Raw genomic sequence first — 20,821 nt, 5'->3', positions numbered from 1 at the left:
GCAACGCAAACGAGGATTTTGTGGCAGTAATAGTATTTCCTGAAGAAACGTTTCGGTTAAAGGAGATCTGTGGTACTTGAATAACTGGAGGTAAAGCTATTGGAATATGCTTATATATATCATAATAAAACAATAAATTCAACGGACTTCTTCATGAAAAAAACAAAAAATATAAAAAATTAAAGCACAAAACCACCTTAGGCCTTAAGTTTCAACTTCAGATTTTATCCTCCAAATCTTTCCAGCAGTTATTTAAGCAATTTTCAGCATCATGAGATGTCAATCAAGTGCAGGAGTTTCAGACGACATAAAAAAAGGTGAAAACTAAAACGAAAAGTGCAGAAAAGCTCGTCAAGATGGCTTGCTGCCTGCCCTAAATAATAAAATAAAAGTGAGAGGAAATCTGGGGGGAGGGGGATGCAAATTAAAGTGCAAATTGAAATCGGAATGACAGATCCCGACCAGCCTATCCCAGAGTCATTTTGGTGCTCCTGGTTCGGCTCCGCATCATCATTATCATTATCGACATCAAGCCGAGATACTCAGATACTTGGAACATTAAGTGAAGGCTCTCCCATCCGAAATTCTGCCCCTTTTTCTAGGAGCAAACAATGCATGTGCATTGTCAGCGGAAAAATTGTGAGGGGAAGCTCCTGGCAAAGGAGGGAAAGGGGGGTAGGGAAGGTCCTGGCAGTCTTGTGAGACAGATGCACCATAAAAATGAAGAAATTATATAGCATACTTATATGGGCGATGCAGCACGTGCACCTCGAGAGCGAATTGAGCTGATGGGTGGATTTAAAAGAATCTTTGAAGTCCCGATGCAAATGAAGGCACTCTTCTAACACTCTACAGCATTAAAAAGTATAAGTTAAGAAAAACTGGCTGAAAACATAGTCTTATTTTATTAATTTCAATAACTGATAAAGGAAAATTCATTATTTTATATGCTATATATTATTGGTACTAAAAAATGATTAAGAAAATATATTTTCATCACAATTAGAAACAAAACTTGCAGGAAATATATTTTTATTATATTATATTTAATAACTGACGAATTAAGTGCTTGAAAAGAGTTCAATTTTAAGTTTATTTAATTCAGATGTTATATATTTTCAGTTTAACATAAGTAAAATATTATTAAATAAAATAAATAAAGTTTTTATTATTTTCAGATAATTCTTTTCAGTTGAATTTCATTTGTATTTCGCATAAAGATAGCTAGTTAAAAGCTAAGTTATACAACCAAACTTTTTGTCTTTCAAAAAAGATTTTTAACGAGAAATATCAGAGAAAACTTCAGAAATGCCAATAAACCCACCTCGAGCATAAAAAATGCCTGATAAAACTAGCACAAAAGTTCTAAACGAATTTCAAATAATTTTATTTTTAGTACATCCTGCTTAGTGTTGTTGCGTATACGCAATGCTGGCAGTTGCGGCGTATACGTAATCCGGCACAATGTGAATAATCTCTGTTGGCCATTAGGGCAGCCAACAAGTTTTGCTTTTTGCCTTGCTGCACCCACACACACAAGAATGTACTCCTATGCAGGTATAACTGTGCGTGTGAGTCTGTCTGTGTGTGTGTGTGGGAAAGAGAAAGTTAAATTAAAAAAATGTCAAATTGCATACATTTAGGAGCTAATGAAATAAGTTAAGCGACAACAACAACTGAAAGCGTTGCCTAGTGCTGAGTACTGCGTTAAGTACTTTAGAGTGTGTGGGTGAGTATGTGGGTGTGTCTGTGTGTGTGTGTGTGTGTGTGTGTGTGTGTGTGTGTGTGTGTGTGTGTGTGTTTTGTGCATGTGTGTGTGCATTGCAATTTGAATTAATTTGACTTTTTTATGAACTTTAAGTATGCCAACAGCAGCCCAAAGCTAAGCTGTGCTCCTGTTTTCCCAGATCCTTGTTGTTGCAAGTGTTGTAGCTGCTATGGTAGTTGTTGTTGTTTCACTTGTATATGTAGTTGCAGTTGTAGTTGTAGTTGTTGCCACTGCAGCTGCTTGGTTGCTGTAAGCTTGTGGCCTGTGTTTCACTCCATATATATATATATATATAAATATGTGTGTGTGTGTGTGTGTGTGTGTGTGTGTGTGTGTGTGTATGTGTATGTGTTTGTTGGCCACGTCAAGCGTTGATGAGATGCCAGTTGAGTTAATCAGGAAAACATGGTGAGCCAAAGGCACCGACAGAGACAGATATACAGCCAGAAGGAGGGAGCGAGTAAGAGAGAGATATGGTAGGGGGTATATATACAGACCAGAAGCGGAACGAGAAAAATCCTTCAAGGCTGAGCTCTCGAGGGGCCTTTCCTTGGCCACTTAAAAAATCATAATCATAATCGTAATCATAACCAATTATGATTACGCCAGGCAACCGAGTTATAAGCCAGATGAGCTTAGCCACCAGCCTTGGCATTTGGACATTAATATATCAAAACTAAATGGGGGGCTTACTTAATAGCTGATTTTATGGGGGAAGTCTAAAATATGCAACAAATGCAAAAAAGGAAGCCAGCTTTGGCAAGACGTAGCTTAAATGCCCTTGCAGTTTTAAGAATAATACAAACAATGACTATATTTAAGTTGGCGAAACTTAAAAATCCACAGTGTCTGATATGAAATATTGTGACAAAAATTTGTTGTTTTTAAATTTTATAACAATTTCTCATTCGCACACTAAGGGAAAAATAAGGGAAAATAGCTAAACACCGACTAAAAAGGTATCTCGTTAGGTTCTGATAATTTGTTTTAAGTCCCAAATTTCGGTCGGCATTCCTTCCGAATGGCGTCACTGTTAAGTTGTACCCTCTCTAAGTACTTATTCCCAATTAGTTTTAGCAAAATCCTAATGGAGTAGACTCTATAACTAAGTTGAGCCGAATGACCGAAAGTCTATGTGTGTGTTTGTTGAGTGCCTATAGTTAATATATAATATGTAGATACCATTTTTACTTACTTTATTATACCTAATACTTTCCAGCCAAAGTATCGAAGTGACAGGTGCGATTACACACGTTTATCGAACTAAAATCGATTTCCTTGAGTCCTGTTTGGGGGCCTTTGGATACCTTCCGCACCGTCCACCATTTCTGCTTGTGGCCAATTGTCCATCATCTATCTATCAATGTATCTATTTATCTTTTGTATCGTTCTATCTGCTTAACTGCGTCATCATCATCGCCCTGATGGCCCTGCACATGTGTGTGTGTGTGGGTGTGTGTGGGTGTATCAGTGGCATTCCTCCATTTCCATTTCCACTTCCTTTTCACTTCCCTTTCACTTCCGTTCGTTGTCTTGAGCTTCCTGCGAGGCTGCTTGTTGTTGTGGATGGCGTTGATTGCTGTTGACTTTGATTTTTGCAATCTGCTTTCGATTTATTTTATATTTCTTCCAGGTCACTGACATTTGTGCAATGTCCAGTGTCCTTCGTCCTTCGTCCTTTGCCCACCACTTTCGCCACCACCCACACATGTCCATCATCGTCATTTCTTTTTCTTCTTCGAGATCCTGCTGCTTCACATTGCTTTTGATTTCTGATTTGGTTCATTGGTTATGGGCATGTCCTTGTCTAGTCCTGTATCTGCCCGTTTCGCCCCCTCGTTCCCTGCCTTTTCACTCCTCTTTCCCAGCTTTTTCACCCCTCTCTTCCTGACCATCCCCTCTCTTGATACCACACCACACACCATTGTTGTTTCTGCATGAAATTTGAGTAAATAGCTAAAGCAAAGCGAAATATGTCGACACATGCGGGCAGCTTTCCATTGTGGCTGAGTGTTGGTGTGCATTTGCTGGTATGTGTGAGTGTGTGTGCGATTGCGGTGTGCGAGTGTGTGTCTAGGTTTTTGGGTGTTTGTCTGAGTTGGACTGCAAGTGCACATTTTGGCTCCCGCATTTTTCAGCGCCAAGTGTTTCGATTTGGCCTAGTTAATTTCCCAACCATTTCCCCATCGAACCAAACTCCTTAAAAGTCCTTCTCTTCTATAACACTTAAGCGAAAAAAAATTATACATACATAAAATATAAAATGTATTTATCTAATGATTTGAATTCCCAGATCGTAATTCCTTATTTAATAGTATCATTTTCCAACATATATATATGTAAAATGTAATAAGGTACTGAAAGTAATTGTTAAATTTTGATAAGCAAATGAAACACATTTGTTAAATCGATATTACTGTTATCAGAAATGATATTTTGTGTATATTGGGGATGAAGCAAAATGCACAGTTTTTCAAAGAATTTAAACGTAAAAAATCATGCAGTTAATCCATTTTATTTATTAAGTATTTAATGATAAGTGCCTATTTAAACCTGCTTCAAAAATTGAGCAATTTATTTACTTGATTACAATCAATTAATAGATATTTTGGCAAACATTTTCTTGATGTTCGGCATAAATTTCTCCATTTTTTTCGGCTCCAATCAATCGTTTGGGTATTAAAAATTCGATTAAACAAAAAATAAAAATACCAGGGTTTTTAGCCCCTTTTTTCGGTCTTCTTTTTCCGGCTCAGCTCGGGTGTAGAACTCGTTATTGTTTCGTCTGATGGATGCCATGACAAGGTTTTCATAACTTTTTGCAGCATGCAAAAACGATGCCAAATATTCTCTAACCCGGGTTTTTTCCAATTTACCGCTCCCCCCCATCACAAACCACCCGTCCCCAACACAAATAAAAACGCGCTTTTCAACCAGCCCTTTTGGAAAACTCTTCTGTTTAGGCTGCCAATCAGTAGAGAACTGAAAATGTGACCCCGAAAACGGAAAGCAGACATAAAAGAAGAATGCGGGACGGGGTGACTGTGATGTGTGTTTTTGGCATTAATATAAAACGCAATCAAAATCAAATCAAATGAAAATCGTTTGAGTTGTTTTTGTGTGTGTTGACAAGTTCATTATGTTTGCATTGCTTTCGGTTGGAGTTAGAATCCCCCCTTTTGTTTGTCCACCGATATGACCAATAATCAATGGCCACTACACACACACACACACACCCACACACACACACTCAAACACACACACACACGGAGGCTGAGACGCACACAAACAAATGCTTGGGCGCACATTAAAAGCGACTTGGGCTAGCCGCAAATTGAACTAATTTGATGTGTGAACAACGGCCAAAATAGAGGAGGGATGTCCTGCCAAGTGTCCTGCCATCGATGATCCAAGTCGAATGGAAGACGTTTCCGGAGCACAGTTGGCAGCGAACTAATAGCTAATTATAAGTCTTATAATACAAATTATTTGGTAATTATTATAATTAAATTTTTACTATTTTTTTAAATACAATCACTATTTTTGAGAACTAGTGCTTATATAATATTTTTGATCATAAAAATTAAAACTCAAAAATAATGATTACTAAAGATTTTTTTTGTAGTTTTATTTGCATTGAAGAAAAAAGTAAAAAATTTAGGATTTAAAAACCATGACGGATTAAAGATGGTAAGAAGACGATTTTGTGACATACCTTTAGTTTCTAAGCCTTTTACATGTGGCTGAATTTTTTATTTGAAAAAAAAATTACTTTAAATATTGATCAAGTTTAAATCAAATATTAATTTTCTTAGATCTAGGTCCCACGTGCTGCAATTTATTTATATTTATATATATTATTATATTATATATATTTATTTTACTTTGTGAATTGACTTTGCTTAATATCTCGATTTATTAGTTGTTTGAAAATAATAAAAATGTATCCATTTATTTTTTTTCAAGCTTAAGAGCTTAATATATTACTTCTCCTACAACTTTCTTCCTATTAATTTGACTTCATCTGTGTATTATATATATATATATATATATATTAACTGATTGACAGGCTAAAGAAATTAGGTTTGGGGTTGGCCAAGAAATGTACAGACACGAGGAATTTCCAGATCCAAATCCATCTCGCAATTCTCCGTGTTATGATTTCGTGATACGTATACCGCATTAATTCAATTTGATGTGGAAGTCTGCTGTCCGAATTTCGCCTGAATTTCGATAAGCTGGCCGGGCTTCTGCTACTTAATATGGATTCCATCTGTCTACGAATTAGTTAGAGCGACTTGGGCAACTAACAAAGCTGGCCAGCACAAATAACAAAAACAATTTGTTTATCAAAAGTCCTGCGGCATTCTGAGTGCATGGAAAGCCCTCAAGCCAACCAACTGCATGAATCGGGAATGATTGCACTGGTTGTTTAAGGGGATAAGCCAGAGGCTTGTTAACAGTGTTTTGCCTAAAGAACATTGAGCTTTGAATTACCAGCAATTGTGTGAACAACTTCTACAAACATTGGGGTTTCATACGCACCCCAAAAAAAGTGGTCATAGAAACTAAACTATTGTTACATAAATTTTAAACTATTGCGTTTGAAATTTGCCTCAATAAGATGAGTATTAAATGAATAGCACGAAAGAATCACTGTGAAACTTATTGTTATTTTAAACCCTTCGGTGTGAAAGTTGAACTAAAATTTATACGGATTATATGATTTAGTGTTGAGTTGATGCCTGTACTTTTATTAATACCAATCTTTCAGTTTTTATTTTTTTGTAGGTACTTCTGTAGATCTGGATAGAAAGTTACATTTATTTCGGTGGGATTTCCAAGGGTAAGCCGCTGAATATGACATAACAGCAATTGCATTGAGGAAACAATTACTTTAGAATTTTCCTTTGGTAATTTAATTTATATTCGAACGTTGAATAAACAAAGCCAGCATAAGTAAAGTCAGCTCTAAAATATATTTTAGCCTTCGCAGAATTAAGCCCCCAAATAGTCTCAAATGAAATCAAGTTGCTGCGCATTTGGGGCTGAAACAAAATAAATTCATGATGTCGAACAAACGTTGAGTTATTTGCAATTATTCCTGCTGGCTGCCAATTAAATTAGCATACAATCAATCGAATGCATTTAGTATTCATGTGTGTTTGTTCGATTGCATGCCCCACGTTCAGAAATATATATATATATATATATTGTATGTATATAGTATGTATATCGTTGGCTGCATATGTAGGCAGCACAATGAGTTATCCTTACGCTCATTACATTTGGATTAACATGTTAATAATGCCAGCGGGCAGGAATCCATCCTGCCTATCTTTCGTGTCCTTGTGGGTGGCGCAGGGAGTCCAAGTGCGGGCGGTACTCCACTTTGGATAAGTCCTACTCATCTCGACTCCTCGCTGCCTACGCACTGGGCTGAATAATTTAACGAGTGCATACAGGGGCCAGAATTAGATGGCAAATCGATGTTTGGCATTGATAGTTGGAGTGTTATAATTGTATGTTTGACAATCTTCATAACTGTCAATTAGATTGCCATATTGCCGATGCCAAGTTGCCAAGTTGGCAACTTGGCCCCCTTTCTAATGTAATTGTTTAACACACTGCTGGGCATTATTATAAACAAATGCCTGTCTGGACAGAAGGATATCCTATCCGATTACGCAGGGGTCGGTGTGTAGTGCAACACAAGTGCCTTGATTTTATTGACTGCACTGCGAATGTGGTTGGTATTGGTATCGGTATCGGTATTGGTATTGGTATTGGCATTGGTATGATGGCTGCTTATTTGCATATGTGGCAGGTTTGCCAACCGAATCCATCCCAAAGGGCCCGGCTATTTTGATTTATGGCACCACACTTTGTTCTGGCCTTTTTGAGAGGCTCAAGTGGTGCAGTGGATCTGTGCCAAATTCGGAATAACTCTTGAGAAAACCGTATTAGTGTTTAATTGAAGGATTGCCTAAAAGTTGAGGAGAATTAGTCCTGATATGCGAACATTGTCCTGGAATTCCTTGCTTTGTTAGCAGCACAAAGCTCTTAATAATTAAATGTAGGACAACTTGAACGCTGAAGGCAAGCAAAGTTGAACATTTACATTTCCAATACGGTTTTATGTCGAATGAAAACATTATTGGTCCCAAAATATAGGCGTGACTCACAAAAATTACATAAGAAAAAACATTAGAGATTCGAATTATTAAAATTTACACCCTTGCAAAGGGTATTATAATTTAGTTAAGTTTGCCAAAAGTTGTCATTCTGTTGCAGGTAGTTTATAATTATTATTTATCGGAATATTAAAAAAAAATGAATGAAAACAACATTTTAAAACTATCTTGTTTTCCATTTTTTTTTTATTCTTTTGAACAAAGTAATGGTTTATAGTTCATAATTTCGCATTTAACTTCATTCAAATCGGAAAACAATATCATAAAGGTTGCCATACGAACGATCGCAGAATTGAGCTGAAAATCATTATAGCTTCAATGTTTTTAAACATATGCGCATATTATTCGAAAATTAGATATTTTAAAGAATATTTAATATTTGCAATAGCTGCAAGGATATACAAGCTTCGACTTGCCGAAGTTTGCTCCCATTCTTTCGTATAAATATTTGGAAATGTTTCTCGTATATATATATTTTATTTAACTTACTACATTTTTTTGTAAGCTCAAAAATATTGCATTGTTTGGACGGTGTTTTCCTTGTTTTTCCATCCGACACTCGGCTCCTTTTCTATTTTCCGGGCTTGAGACAGGTGATTTGAAAACGCAGTTTGTTGGCCTGTAAGTGTTTTTCGGCCAGGACAATGCGACTGGATGTCGCTGTCGTCCTTTGCCCGCTCGTCAATGTCGCTCCTTGATTGCCGCCAATGCAATTTGGCTAAGGAAAATGGCCAAAGAGATGCCGCCAGAAATGCGAAATGCGAAACGCAAATGCTGGCTTCTAACAATCAGAGGCATAATGCATAATTACAAGAATGGCTGGGGACGGCGCCAAGGACGATCCAAATGAAGCGAGCTTCAGGGTCCTTATCAGGACATCCGCTTTCAGCGATTTTTAATTGCTATTGTTACAGTTTATTGTTTTATTATAAGGGCCAAGTGAATGAATAGACAGCGAAGGCTACGAAATGCTGCGGAAGTGGAACAGAGATAGGGCGAGTTCGCCGAATGGTCACGAAAAATTTTCATTTAATTTCTCTTGTCGCTTTTGGTTTCTTTTTCGGCGTCGCGTTTTCCATTTCTTTTTTCCAAATAAATAAGCCAACAATTAGCCAGACAAGGATAAGAAACTTCTGGCCAACCATAATTGCAGGAAGTCGCAAATTAATTATGTAATGTCAGCAAGTGGTCTTGCAGTTGGCGTGCATTCAATTAATGGTAATTTGCATTTGGAAAATGAGCTTAAAGATTTACTGGCGAATAAATACTATGCATGGCTAAATATCCTTTTGCAGCTTAGAATTGTTTTTTAATAATCTCGAAATGAGAAGTGCCGTGGCAGGCTTAGACTCATTTATCAAATATTTAGTGTAAGCACTGAACTCAGATTGTAATCGTTATATTTTTATTTATATTATACCATCTTCTATGTATTGTTAGATCAACAAAGTATTTATTTGTTATTTTTAGAAACTTGGGAAAAAAGTTTAATAACGAACTTAAATTGAATCCAAATCCTCAATTTTAATAATAGTTTATTTACATTGAGCTTATTTATCAAATGCTCTGAAGTATTATATATTTTTTGCACTTCAAGAATCAGTTCATTTTTAAGTTGGAGTGCCACTTTTGACTTAGCCAAAAAAGTTCTTTTATCTCAAAAACATGTACAGGTACTTCATACTTCTTTATTAGGTGGTATTAGCTTATTATTGTGTCGCAATTAAAATACAAATAAATAACGAGGAATTTTCAAAAAACTTGGTTTGAGTATTACAATTTACTCAATTCCAGCTCCATTCAGGTTCCGATGCTTTCCCAAAAATATTCCCCATTCATCGTAACAATGCCCTCGACCTTCAGCTCCTCCAGATGACAAAAACATCAAATTAATATGCACTTTCCCAGCACTTGAGCCTGGCGAGTGGGCGAGTGGGTGTGTGGAGTGTGTGGAGAGTGTGGAGTGTGTGGAGTGCCTGAGCCGGACACACTGCCAGCTGGGCTGCGAATATCCTTTATGGAAAATAGAAGAGTGCGCAGAAATGGGCAAATGCCGGGTGAAGGGGGCGAATGGAATTTGTATACAAATATGGCGAACAAATATAGTTGGAATGAAACAGCAGAGTGCACTTCAAAGGCACTGGAGAGAAGGAGGGCCGAAAAAAACACGGCCATAAGTGCTGGGTCCTGGAAGGACGACGACGACGACGACGCCGTCGACGATGCCACTACAATAATCATAAAAGCGCAAAGCAACAGCCGCAACACAACACAACACAACACAACACAACACAACACATGTGCTTCTCGGAATTCCCGGTATACTCTCGGAGATCCTGGGGCGGAAATAATGTATTAATCCTGTTGAGGCCATATTTTTTATTGGCAACCAGCCCCCTGTACCGTACCACCGTGCGTATACGTAATTTGCATTAGCAATCGTTGTCAGTCAAGCGGCCCCGTTCCCTCCTTTAATGCCTTTCGGCCAGGTGATAAACCGCATTCTTATTATAACACCACAAAGAACCAAAACGGGGCAAATATGCACGTACTTATGAATAATATACACTGTTACAAGTGGCAGTTAGTTTTCAAAGTGGAAAAGGGGGAAACATTAATAACTCCCAGGAGCTTACAATTTTAAACGGGAATATTCCTGAAATATTAATAAATTTTCTTTTAATGAAATGGAAGTATGTCAAACTACAACTATCTTTCTTTACCAACTTTTCGCGCAGTGCTCGTATAAATGTATTAAAATATATGCAGTACAACCGACAAGGACAATTTAAAGCCTTTCATAAATATTACTGCTTCAGCGACGGCAACGCGTCGCGTAATTATTATTACGCATACGCCCCGTTACCCTGGCGGCCCAAAGCGTAATTCACCGTTAAGCACGGTGGTCAACGGATGGCAGGAACTGCGAACGGAAATAATTGTTATGCAATTTAAATGATTCCCTATTTACATTTGCGCACATTATTAACGCACACAGATTATATTTTTGCAACTACCATACATTTGCGATGAAGACCTTGATTTAAAATGTATAACCTCTGCACCAACATGCAGTTCAATTGAACACACACGGAATTATTAAAATAAGGTATATAGCCTTGCAGCTTTTAAAAAACACATGTGCGTTTTCAATTATAATTGTAAACGTAAGGGTTTTAAATTTAATTTCTGAATTATTTTTCAAAGAGGTAAAATTGTTACATTTCTAGTTCCCATAATTTTTAATGAAATATTGTAAGAATTCTTAAAAAAAAGTCTTTGCTTAAATATTTTTGTGTGATAATTCTCTAAAAAATGATTTTGGCCCACTGTTAACCAAGGCTGACCAAGGGCAGGTCCTGCGGGGGGGTGGGAAAACAAGGGGGGAGGGGAGGGAAAGTAGCATGGACGAAGGAGGCAAAGGAGGGGAAAGGGGAAAAAGGGGAAAATGGGGAAGGAAGGTACATGACGCTGGCGACAATTATGCGCATGTTGGCGGCTTAAGCAGCCATTATTCCCGCTGCCTCACTTAGCCATTCTCTTTGCCGCTCTTTGCCACTCCCCCCTATTTTTCACCCACCCACTTTTCCGCTTTCCCCCGCCTTTCCCCGTTGCTCCCCTAATTTGCCGCCGCCATTCACAGGACTTGCACTTCCATTGTTACCGCTTGCTTTTTCATAAATTTAAATACAAAACATATTAAGTTTTATAGCCCGGGAGGGTTAAGTTGTTCGCCGCTTAACCCCCTGTCGCCCCAGTCCGCATATGCTTGAAATCCAGCTGAGAATTTAGTAACTCCGGCATGTGTAGGACCGAACTGCATTAGAGGAGAGTGAAACGGTCGAGGGGTCGAGGGGAGGGCCAAAGCAATTGCCGGGTAACGTTAAGCACTCGGAAAGCTTCCGAGAAAAAACGCTTAGCAAACAATTTGAGCAGCAGATCCTGAAAATGAATGAAAATTGGAACGGCAAAAGGGAAAATGCAGTGGGATGGGGGGGGGGGGGGGGGGTGTAAAATGCCGGAATGTCGTTAAATGAGTGGAATGAAATCATATTAATATCCGCATGAGTTACTATTATAGCCGGGGATCACAGTGCTGTTCAAGTTCACACAGTTCATCATGGGTTAAGTCCGGATATCTGATTAAAAATATACCCATTTCTGTCAGCATATTATTTGAATTGTTTGCCAATGCAAGCCATAAAGTAATATTTGTTTTGCATTTAAATAAATCATAAAACTCTTATTTAATAATCTGTTTTAGATTGTTAACAAGAAAAATATATTTTCTTTTTGTTCTCATTTCTCATTCCCCATTCCTTGTTTATTATGTTATGTTAAATTACATTTTCCTTTGTTTTCCTGGCTGAATGTTTATTTTTCTACTCACATTTTTTGTTCGAACTCTTCCTGGATTCCAGCTATTTTCTTTGAGTCTGAAACGGTTTCCCTCCTCGATGGATGAATGATATCGGAATAAATGCACAGCCCGAGATGCATTTAAAGACGACTTAACCCCCTTATTGCCATTCCTCCGGCTGCTTCTTATGAAAATTTCGTTGGGTTTTCCTTTCACACGCAAACTGAGCCAGAAATATCAAGTGAAATTGCGTTGCATTTCACTCGTGTGTGTGTGTGTGTGTGTTTGGCATAAATACAGTTTACTAAAATTGAATTCATTATGCTGAAAATACAAAAACACACAGACCGAAAGACACAGCGAAGCACACAGCATATGGGAAAAATATATATCTATCGATGAACCTCCATCTATATGCGAATATAATATATAATGAAGTCAAAAGCAAAATATTACCATGCATAAATAAACGATAGAGACCCAAATATATATAAATATATATATATCAATATACAGAAATGCAACTATATGTGTGTCACAAACAAGTTTATCCGTTTCTACATCTATTTGTTTATCTTTATGTGGGGGCCTCGGAATTTCTATATGGTAAAGGCACACAGCAAAAAACCGAAGTCAAGTAATGCGTGTTGAGTGTGAGTTTCAAACATTTAATTTAATAGTCTTCTGTTTGGCTATTTTTCATGTTTTTATTGACAGCGCTAAGCAGGCATTAGATTAATATTAAAATGCCCTAAGAAAATAGGACATTTTTTCCCGTGCAGTATATAAATACATATAATGCACCAAAAGTGTGTATGAAAAAAAGCACGAAACACGCAGAAAAGAACTAGGAGCGGGAATGAAAGGAGACTGCCATTGAAATGGCCCCATTTTGAATGCGACGCCATTTTTGTTTAGCTTTCGGCGCCCACTGTCATTGATTTACTATCCCAGCTTTTCCCCTTTTCCACAGTTTCCACAGTTTTCCATTTCCCGCACCCTGAAAGGCAGTTTCTCGTCCGCCCAAGCTAGCCATTAACTAAATTGATTTGTTTTCAAATAAAAATACACATAACCGGACGAAAAAAACAGTCACCCTCTCGGCAGTTCAAAAAAAAATAAAAAAAAATAAGAAATAAAAAAAAATGAGTAAGGAAAACATAAAACCCGATGCATTGCCAATGGAAAACTATCGAGGGGCCAATGCAATCCCCTCTTTTAGATAAGAACTCCACTGAAAGCATTCGTAGAAACTAACAATATGGATATCGGGACGACCATTTCGATGCTTTTTTACGACTTGTTTTCACCAGGAAAAAAACAGTAAAATTACATCATTTCGAAAGGGATTTGCAAGAATCGGCTGCCTTTTTCAAATTAAGCAAAGGCTTATCTTCTTGATAAAACATCGAATTAATTAACAACTGTTTGAAAGCAGAAATATCAAAGAGAACTATGGTTAAGCTTAAAACTATGAAAAATAAACTATTGATTGGGTTTTCGAAAATGCTTATCTGAAAATCTTCGATTATTAGATCATTGGAAAGTGTAACCATAATTATTTATATTTTTTTAAACTAAATTATCCAAAGAAATTGGTTTTCTCTTGCCAATATCCACAACTTCGAAAAAAAGACTTTTAAAAAAAACCATAGGAAGTCTTAGTCAACAGTTGGGGGCATTGAATTCGTATTTATATTTCCAATCGTATGGCATTCACAGCTTTAAATGTTTAAAAATTTGTAAAAAAAATCTAGTTCTAATCTAAGAGTGGCATTCAGAGCTAAAATGTTTATTTATGAGCAATTTTCGCTAAAATCTTGATGTTACCCCTTAGAAAAAAGGCCGTAATCGGCCAAGAAATGTTTAATTTTTAAATATTTGACAGAAATTTGTCGTGGCCACGACGGCCACATTGAAAAATCACTTAACACTTGGTTTACCCCTCTTTTTCTGGTTTGTCTTCTTGTCGCATTTCATTAACTTAACTGCATAAAAGTAGTGCACCACGCACTCTAATCCCGCCAGTTTTCCCCCCTAGTTTTTCCTCTTTTTCCCGCCGCACCATCCCGCTTTTCACCAGCTTGCTTGTAAACACTTTACTAAAGACTTCATTTCCGTTTGCCGTTTCGCAAGCCAAAAAATAAGAAGGAAAGCGAGCAAAATCCGGGGAATAAAGAACGAAAAGTGAAGACAGGAGTGTGTGGCGAATAAAAAAGGGGGCGGCAGTGTGTGGGGGCAGAGGCGTGGCATGCTTAGTTAGCTTCGACCCTTTGACCACAGAGCCCCTGGATCCTGAATCCTGCATCCTGCATCCTGCATCCTGCATCCTGAATCCTGAATCCTGCATCCTGGTCATCAGCCCATCTCCGGTTCGTTGAGGACACGAGATATTTAAAAATTCTTTTGTGCTCGCTCCTTGGTCTTAGTGGTTGCCGCATTTTCATTTAGTTTGCATTATGTTTTAAATTGTCGCACTTGGCGCAGCACGACATACATTCGCACAGGCACTGTCAAAAAAAACAAATGGCTATTTAAAAATTAAGGGCGACAACTAGACAAAATTTATCTTTGTTAATATAATTAAGTTACAAACTGTTGACGGCAATAGTTTTTTTTTAATTTGAACTAAAGATTGTCAAAAATATATTCACGTATTGAATAATTCTTGGCTAAATATAATTCAAAACTATATAAAAATTCATGAATATGGTAAAACATGAATAGTTTTATTTTTGAATTCAACAAAAGAACTGATTTAAATATGATACAAAAATGTATATAAAAAATATATAGAATAATATTTAATACAAAAATTCCTTAAAATTGTAGTTAGAGTATTTTTTGCACTCAGTGTATGGACTCAAAGACACATACTTAATGAGCTACAGCAGAACGTGTTGCACTTCTCTCTCTCCGATCTGAGTGTATGTGTATGTGAGTGTGTGTGTGTGTGTTTGGGTGTGTTTGTGATTGTGTGCATGTGGTTGAGGGGGCAGACAACCCCTCTTGACCCCTGACCCCTTTCCACTTGCCCCGCCTTCGCAGGCAATGCAGACATCATGACCAAACAACTTTCATTTGCTTACACAGGATTTTGAACGAGAATCCTTGCCGGGTTGACAAAAGAGTTTTCCTCGGTTTTCGCCTTCTTTCATTCTATATTTATTTTGGCCTTTTCTTTGGTGGCAATCAGTTGCGGCTTTCACAGCAGTCAGCTAGTAAATGTGTGTCCGCTGAGCTGGAAAAAATATTAATTGCAGTTGTCAATAGGGAAAAAAAAAAGAATTTAATAGAAGTAACCAAAAGTTTTCCAAGTGAAATACTACTAAATAAAAATATTCGCTTAACACTATTACATAATAATATTAAAATAATTTTAAGCTCTTGATTTGCTTTAGTATAAAAAATAGCTTAAAATAATTTTTATATATCTCTAACATATTAAAAACTCAATGCAGATAATTACTTTTTAACCTTTCTTTATGAAGAAAATGTCTTTTCGTCTAAAATTCCTTGTCTTGCTTGGCTTTTCCCCCTATATTTCTCTCATTTTCCACCTCTGCACATTTTTCGATCCGCAAGTTCATTAGCCCTTAGAACATTTCTAAAAAATTAACGCAATTTCCAGGTGCTCAAAGTTGAGGCGAAAAAAATACGCTGATTCAACGCCAAAAAATATACAAGAAAAAGAAATTGCAATGGGAAAAGGCGGGGAAATCTGAAGGTGGGAAATGTGGGTGGAAGAGGGGGAGGGTGAGGGGGATAAACACTGGTAGGCAAATTCGAGGGCCCTCGCACCTTGCGCTCAACTTCAGCAGCCTCTAGTTGGGCTATATGTGTCATGAGCCATTTAAGCTCATTACGGGCATCAATCTGGGCGGGTTGGGAAGGCGCGGAAAAGCGGGGATAGCGGGGGGTGGGGGGGGGGGGGGGGTTGTTAGCTTCGGGGGAAAAGCCCCAGGGAAGGCTGAAAAAATGATGCCACGAAACCTTAAGTGCTTGCCACTTGCTACTGAGCCATCTGAGCAAGTGGTAAATTGTTAATTTTAAGCCACCCTCGCCCCTTTTCTTATTTTTCATCTGTTTTTTTTTTCCTTTTTTTTTTGCATATTCTGCAAGTTCTGCATTTTGCCGGATTTTCTTTTTTATGAGTCGCTTTCATTAGTCGGCCAGGTGACACCGAATTTCCTCTGTTCGCACAATTAAATTCAATTTTCCCGAGGAAATTCTTGTATATGCACAGCTATGTTGGACCAATGATTAAAAAAAAAAATTAAGAAAAAAATCATCTTAAAAAATACCTAAGAAAAACTAGTGACATGACTGAATTGCGGAATATTTCAAATTCTGTAAATATACAAAATCATGCATATACTACCATTATTTTCAACACTGCTATACATATGTATTTCCAGGGATGTGTGGGTATTTTCGGTCATGTAAGAAGGAATAAGAAATTGAAATCCATAAAGCGCAGCGGCCATAACAATACAGAAAAAAATAATAAAGGATGAAGAAAAGCTGAGGAGGAGGAAAGAAAAACGCGAAATGAATTTCACTTGAAATGTGAAAACATAAAAATTGTTTATGACTTCCGCTACGCTGCCTGCATCTGTCTGTCTTTGTCTGCGGCTCGGAAAAGGGCGGAAAAGTCGAGGGAAAGTCGAGGAAAAATCGGGGCGGACTGCCTTATCAATTGGCGGCACTATCGGGAAAAGTTTTTGGCTTAAAGTCCGCAAGTTGCATCCAGAAGTAAGGAGATCCGTTGATTCCGCCAAAAAAGGGTGAACAAAAACTTAAGGAAAGAGAAAAGTTCGCTTGATATTTCAGCAGAATAAACACAAACATTAAAATTACGTTTGCTAATAATGCAAGGTTTATGCTAAATATCTTTGTATAAATAATATGCATTTTAGACGCTTTGAATGGAAAGTGGCGGTGTCCAAACAGGCATTCGCACGCTCACCTGGATCCAGCTGCACCCACCTGTATCCACCTTAGCCCACCTGGATCCCATCGCCCCATCCACATTTCACTCCGCTGGCCGAGTGTTCTTTTGGTTGGTTCCGGCTTATTGCAATTTGCAGCGTTGAATGTTTCCACACAGAAAAAAGAGTATAATCTTATGATACCAAGTTAGCAAATTGTCCTAAATTAGTTAAGAAATGACTTTTGGCATTTTAAATCTTTATAAAAAAGCTTTAATATATTTTGTAAATCTTTGAATGACAAAACATTAATTTTTTGGCATAAAATATCAAAATGCGTTGGCCTGACGACGCGACAATGCAGCCATTCGCTTTCAGCCAAAAATAGCCGCATGCAATTGATTACAGCAAACGAATGAATGGCGGAGCAAACGGCAAGCCGGAAAACAGTGGAGAAGCTGGGGGAAAATGCGAAAAATGGAGAAAATGGCGAAAATTGGGGCGGAAAAGTGGCGCATCCAGTCCATGTTTCGATATTTGAATGGAGGATCCTGCGAATTAAAATCGAAATAATGCACAGCAGCTCTTTCGGTTGCTCTATAAAAGATGACTGGAGAGGAAATTTCCCAGCTAACCAAACAGATTTTATTTACACTTGACAAAATTCTTTGGGTAAAAAAATATATTTTATAAAATTGTTATTCTTAATTTTAATTTTTTTTAAAACCAACTTAATGTATATATTATTAAGAAAAATTTATGGCAATCATAAACATTTTAACTATGCTGAACAGAAAATAACATATATTTTAGTCCTTGTCTTTGCTTTTTGATTATTTTTAGCATTTTTTAAATAAAAATCGCGTTATACATGTGTCAATCCAATTATCTATATTCTGTTACTGGGTTTTATTTTCTATTTGTATACATTTGCTGTTTTGACCTTAAAAAATCATGGGGTATTGAAAACAATTAATCCATTCATCACAAGGCCACGCGTAGAACAACTCTTCGATTTAATTAAATCTATATAAAAGCCAGAATAAGTGGATTAAACAAAATAAAAACATTTAAAATGCAGGAAATGCCAACCAGAATTAATCAAAGTTGCCTTATTCGTAACAAATTGTTATTAATTCACTCAGTCATAATTAAAATGAGTGAGTGTGTGAGCGTGTGTGGGTGTGTGCGTGTGGGGAGGAGTGCGCCAGTGTGGGTAGTGGGGTGTATGTGTGAATGAGTGCCATTTTAAGCGATTTCAATTCAAAGCAATTCAATTCGAAGCCAGAAAAAGCGCCCCAAGACGACGGAGATTGCATAACACCTTAATCGCTCAGCGGAAACGGAAGTCGTGCTGTGTCTGTGTAAATGTGTGTGTGTGTGTGTGTGTGCATTTGCCGCACTCCTAACCCATGACAGCCAATGTAATTAAGATGGATTAAATACCTTCCTGGAGTCGCAACTTAAATCATTTATAGCGCTAAAACGTGTGGAAATAAAATAAAAACTCCATCCACACGCCATCGCGAGTTCGGTTTTTTACGTATCGAATTATTTCGATAGTCAGCTAGATTTGCTTTTGCTCTTTTGTTACTTTATATTTTTATTCTTTTATTCTTAACATTTTTTAGTAATTTGTAGTGCACAAAAACTTTCATAATATATGATTTGGAAATTGCCTTTTAAATGTTCTTGTTTGCGTTTTTATTGGCATAATTTATTAATATTTTAGTGTCAGATTTGTTTTAAGTGTATTTAGCTATTGAAAGTTATTTGAAAATGAATACATTTTTTGTTATCACCTATGAATAAAAAATTATAATCATACGTATTTAATTAACTTTATTTATTTTCATTTTTATTAAAACTAAATTAAATTTATGCACTTTCATTTCATTAATATGGTTATATGGAAGGACATTGAGATAAAAGGTTTCCTTATTAAACCTAAATTTCACTGTCCGCTTGACAAATAAAATATAGTTCCCTGTAGCCGAAATCATTATACATATATCCGTTACGTATTAGTACATAGTCCTTTCTTCCTCCTGTATAGGGATTATTCCTCGCCCATTGCAAAAATATCGCTTCCTTTCCAGAGGCAATAGATTTGTATGTTCCCTCCTTGACCAGATCGTTAATACCTAGCCAATAATTGTCGCCTTTTTTGAGTTTCGCCGAAATATCGTTAAACTCATCTTTGTTTTTAATGGCTGCCATATATCCACCCTTCCCACGGCAGGTTATCTCTGCATCTGTCCAAGATCGCTTAGTTTTATTTTCTATGTAAAAGAACCTCGACCCGATCTGCTCGAAATGAGGGGGAATTTTTATTGCTTTGTTTGTGGAAATGGTATCGTCGATTGCGGGGCATTCCGAGCATTTTGCTTGAATTCCGTCCATTTTCTTCAGAATTGCCTGAAATTGATCGTTCATTCGGGCCTGAAACGTCTCGAAGTCTTTTTTCGTGATGGAATCCTTGCAGGCATCCTGGTGGTCCTGTTTGATATTATACGAAAGTTCCTTGAGATCCCTCTGGATGTTCAAAAGTAGTGCATCTTGTTTGATTAAAATGAACTGCTGGGCGTTCTCGATATAGTCAATCTGGGTCCTAAGATCAGGAACATAACTGAGCAGTGGATAGAGGGGGTAGTGGCAGCTTTGATCACACTGACTTTGACTGCTGTCATGGCAATCCACAAACAGTCCCCTCGAATCCAGGACCACAACGAAGCACAGGAAAAATACGGTCAGCCTCAGCATTCTAGGTTATTAATAACTACTCAACAACAGCTTCAAATACGTACTGAAACTTGTTTGCTTCTCGATGAAACAAAGAAGCCTTAAGTACGGCTGATAAGAGACCTGAAAGTACGTGGCCCTATATTTAAACAGACATATATGTTTTTTGTTATCGCTGAGACCGATGTTAAAGGTCAAGGCATGGGAAATTTTGATTATTAATAAAGCAATTAAGATTGCTGGTATGATTTCACATAATGGTATTTAGCAGAAATATAAAATTATACACATAAAGTAAGAAAAACCGAAAAAATATGTTCATTAAACTACACTGGTAGAAAAACGTTAATCTTAATATGTTGTACTCTATTTAAATATTTTTTGCTTTGATTTTCAGCCATTGTGGATTTTTTTATTGCCATGTTATGAATAAAAATATTAACATATTTTTAAATTTTTATATTGACTATTTTCGGAATTGATTTTTATACGTGAATATTAAATTTAAAACATATTTACGATATTCCAAATAATTTTTAAGTCAAAAAAGAACTGTTATATATTTAAACTAAAATATTTTAATATTAATTCAGGCTATTTTATGTGCATTGTGTTTAATATTATGATTTAATATTAAATTTAAATATTATATATAATATATATATTTTATATTTTCAACATATCATAACATTTTTAAAAACTGCAAAATCACTTCAACTGTCTTAAGCTCATATTTGATTCCTTGCATATATGTAATAATATGTTAATAATATTAAATAATTCAAATTAAAATAACTGTTGCATTTTAAAAACTAAGATTGATTGA

The 20,821-nt window shown here is 36.8% G+C and overlaps 1 protein-coding gene across 1 annotated transcript; it reads right to left on the bottom strand.

Moving 5' to 3' along the window:
• Positions 1–19,114: 19,114 nt before the first annotated feature.
• LOC128260385 (uncharacterized) lies at positions 19,115–20,068 on the bottom strand. Its single transcript, XM_052993352.1, has one exon. It carries the CDS (start codon positions 20,014–20,016, stop codon positions 19,201–19,203), a length of 816 nt encoding a protein of 271 aa, XP_052849312.1. The 5' UTR covers positions 20,017–20,068; the 3' UTR covers positions 19,115–19,200.
• Positions 20,069–20,821: the final 753 nt, after the last annotated feature.

The sequence above is a fragment of the Drosophila gunungcola genome (assembly GCF_025200985.1).
Source record: "Drosophila gunungcola strain Sukarami chromosome X unlocalized genomic scaffold, Dgunungcola_SK_2 000023F, whole genome shotgun sequence".
Taxonomy (NCBI): Eukaryota; Metazoa; Arthropoda; class Insecta; order Diptera; family Drosophilidae; genus Drosophila; species Drosophila gunungcola.
This window is presented reverse-complemented; position numbering and strand designations above follow the sequence as displayed.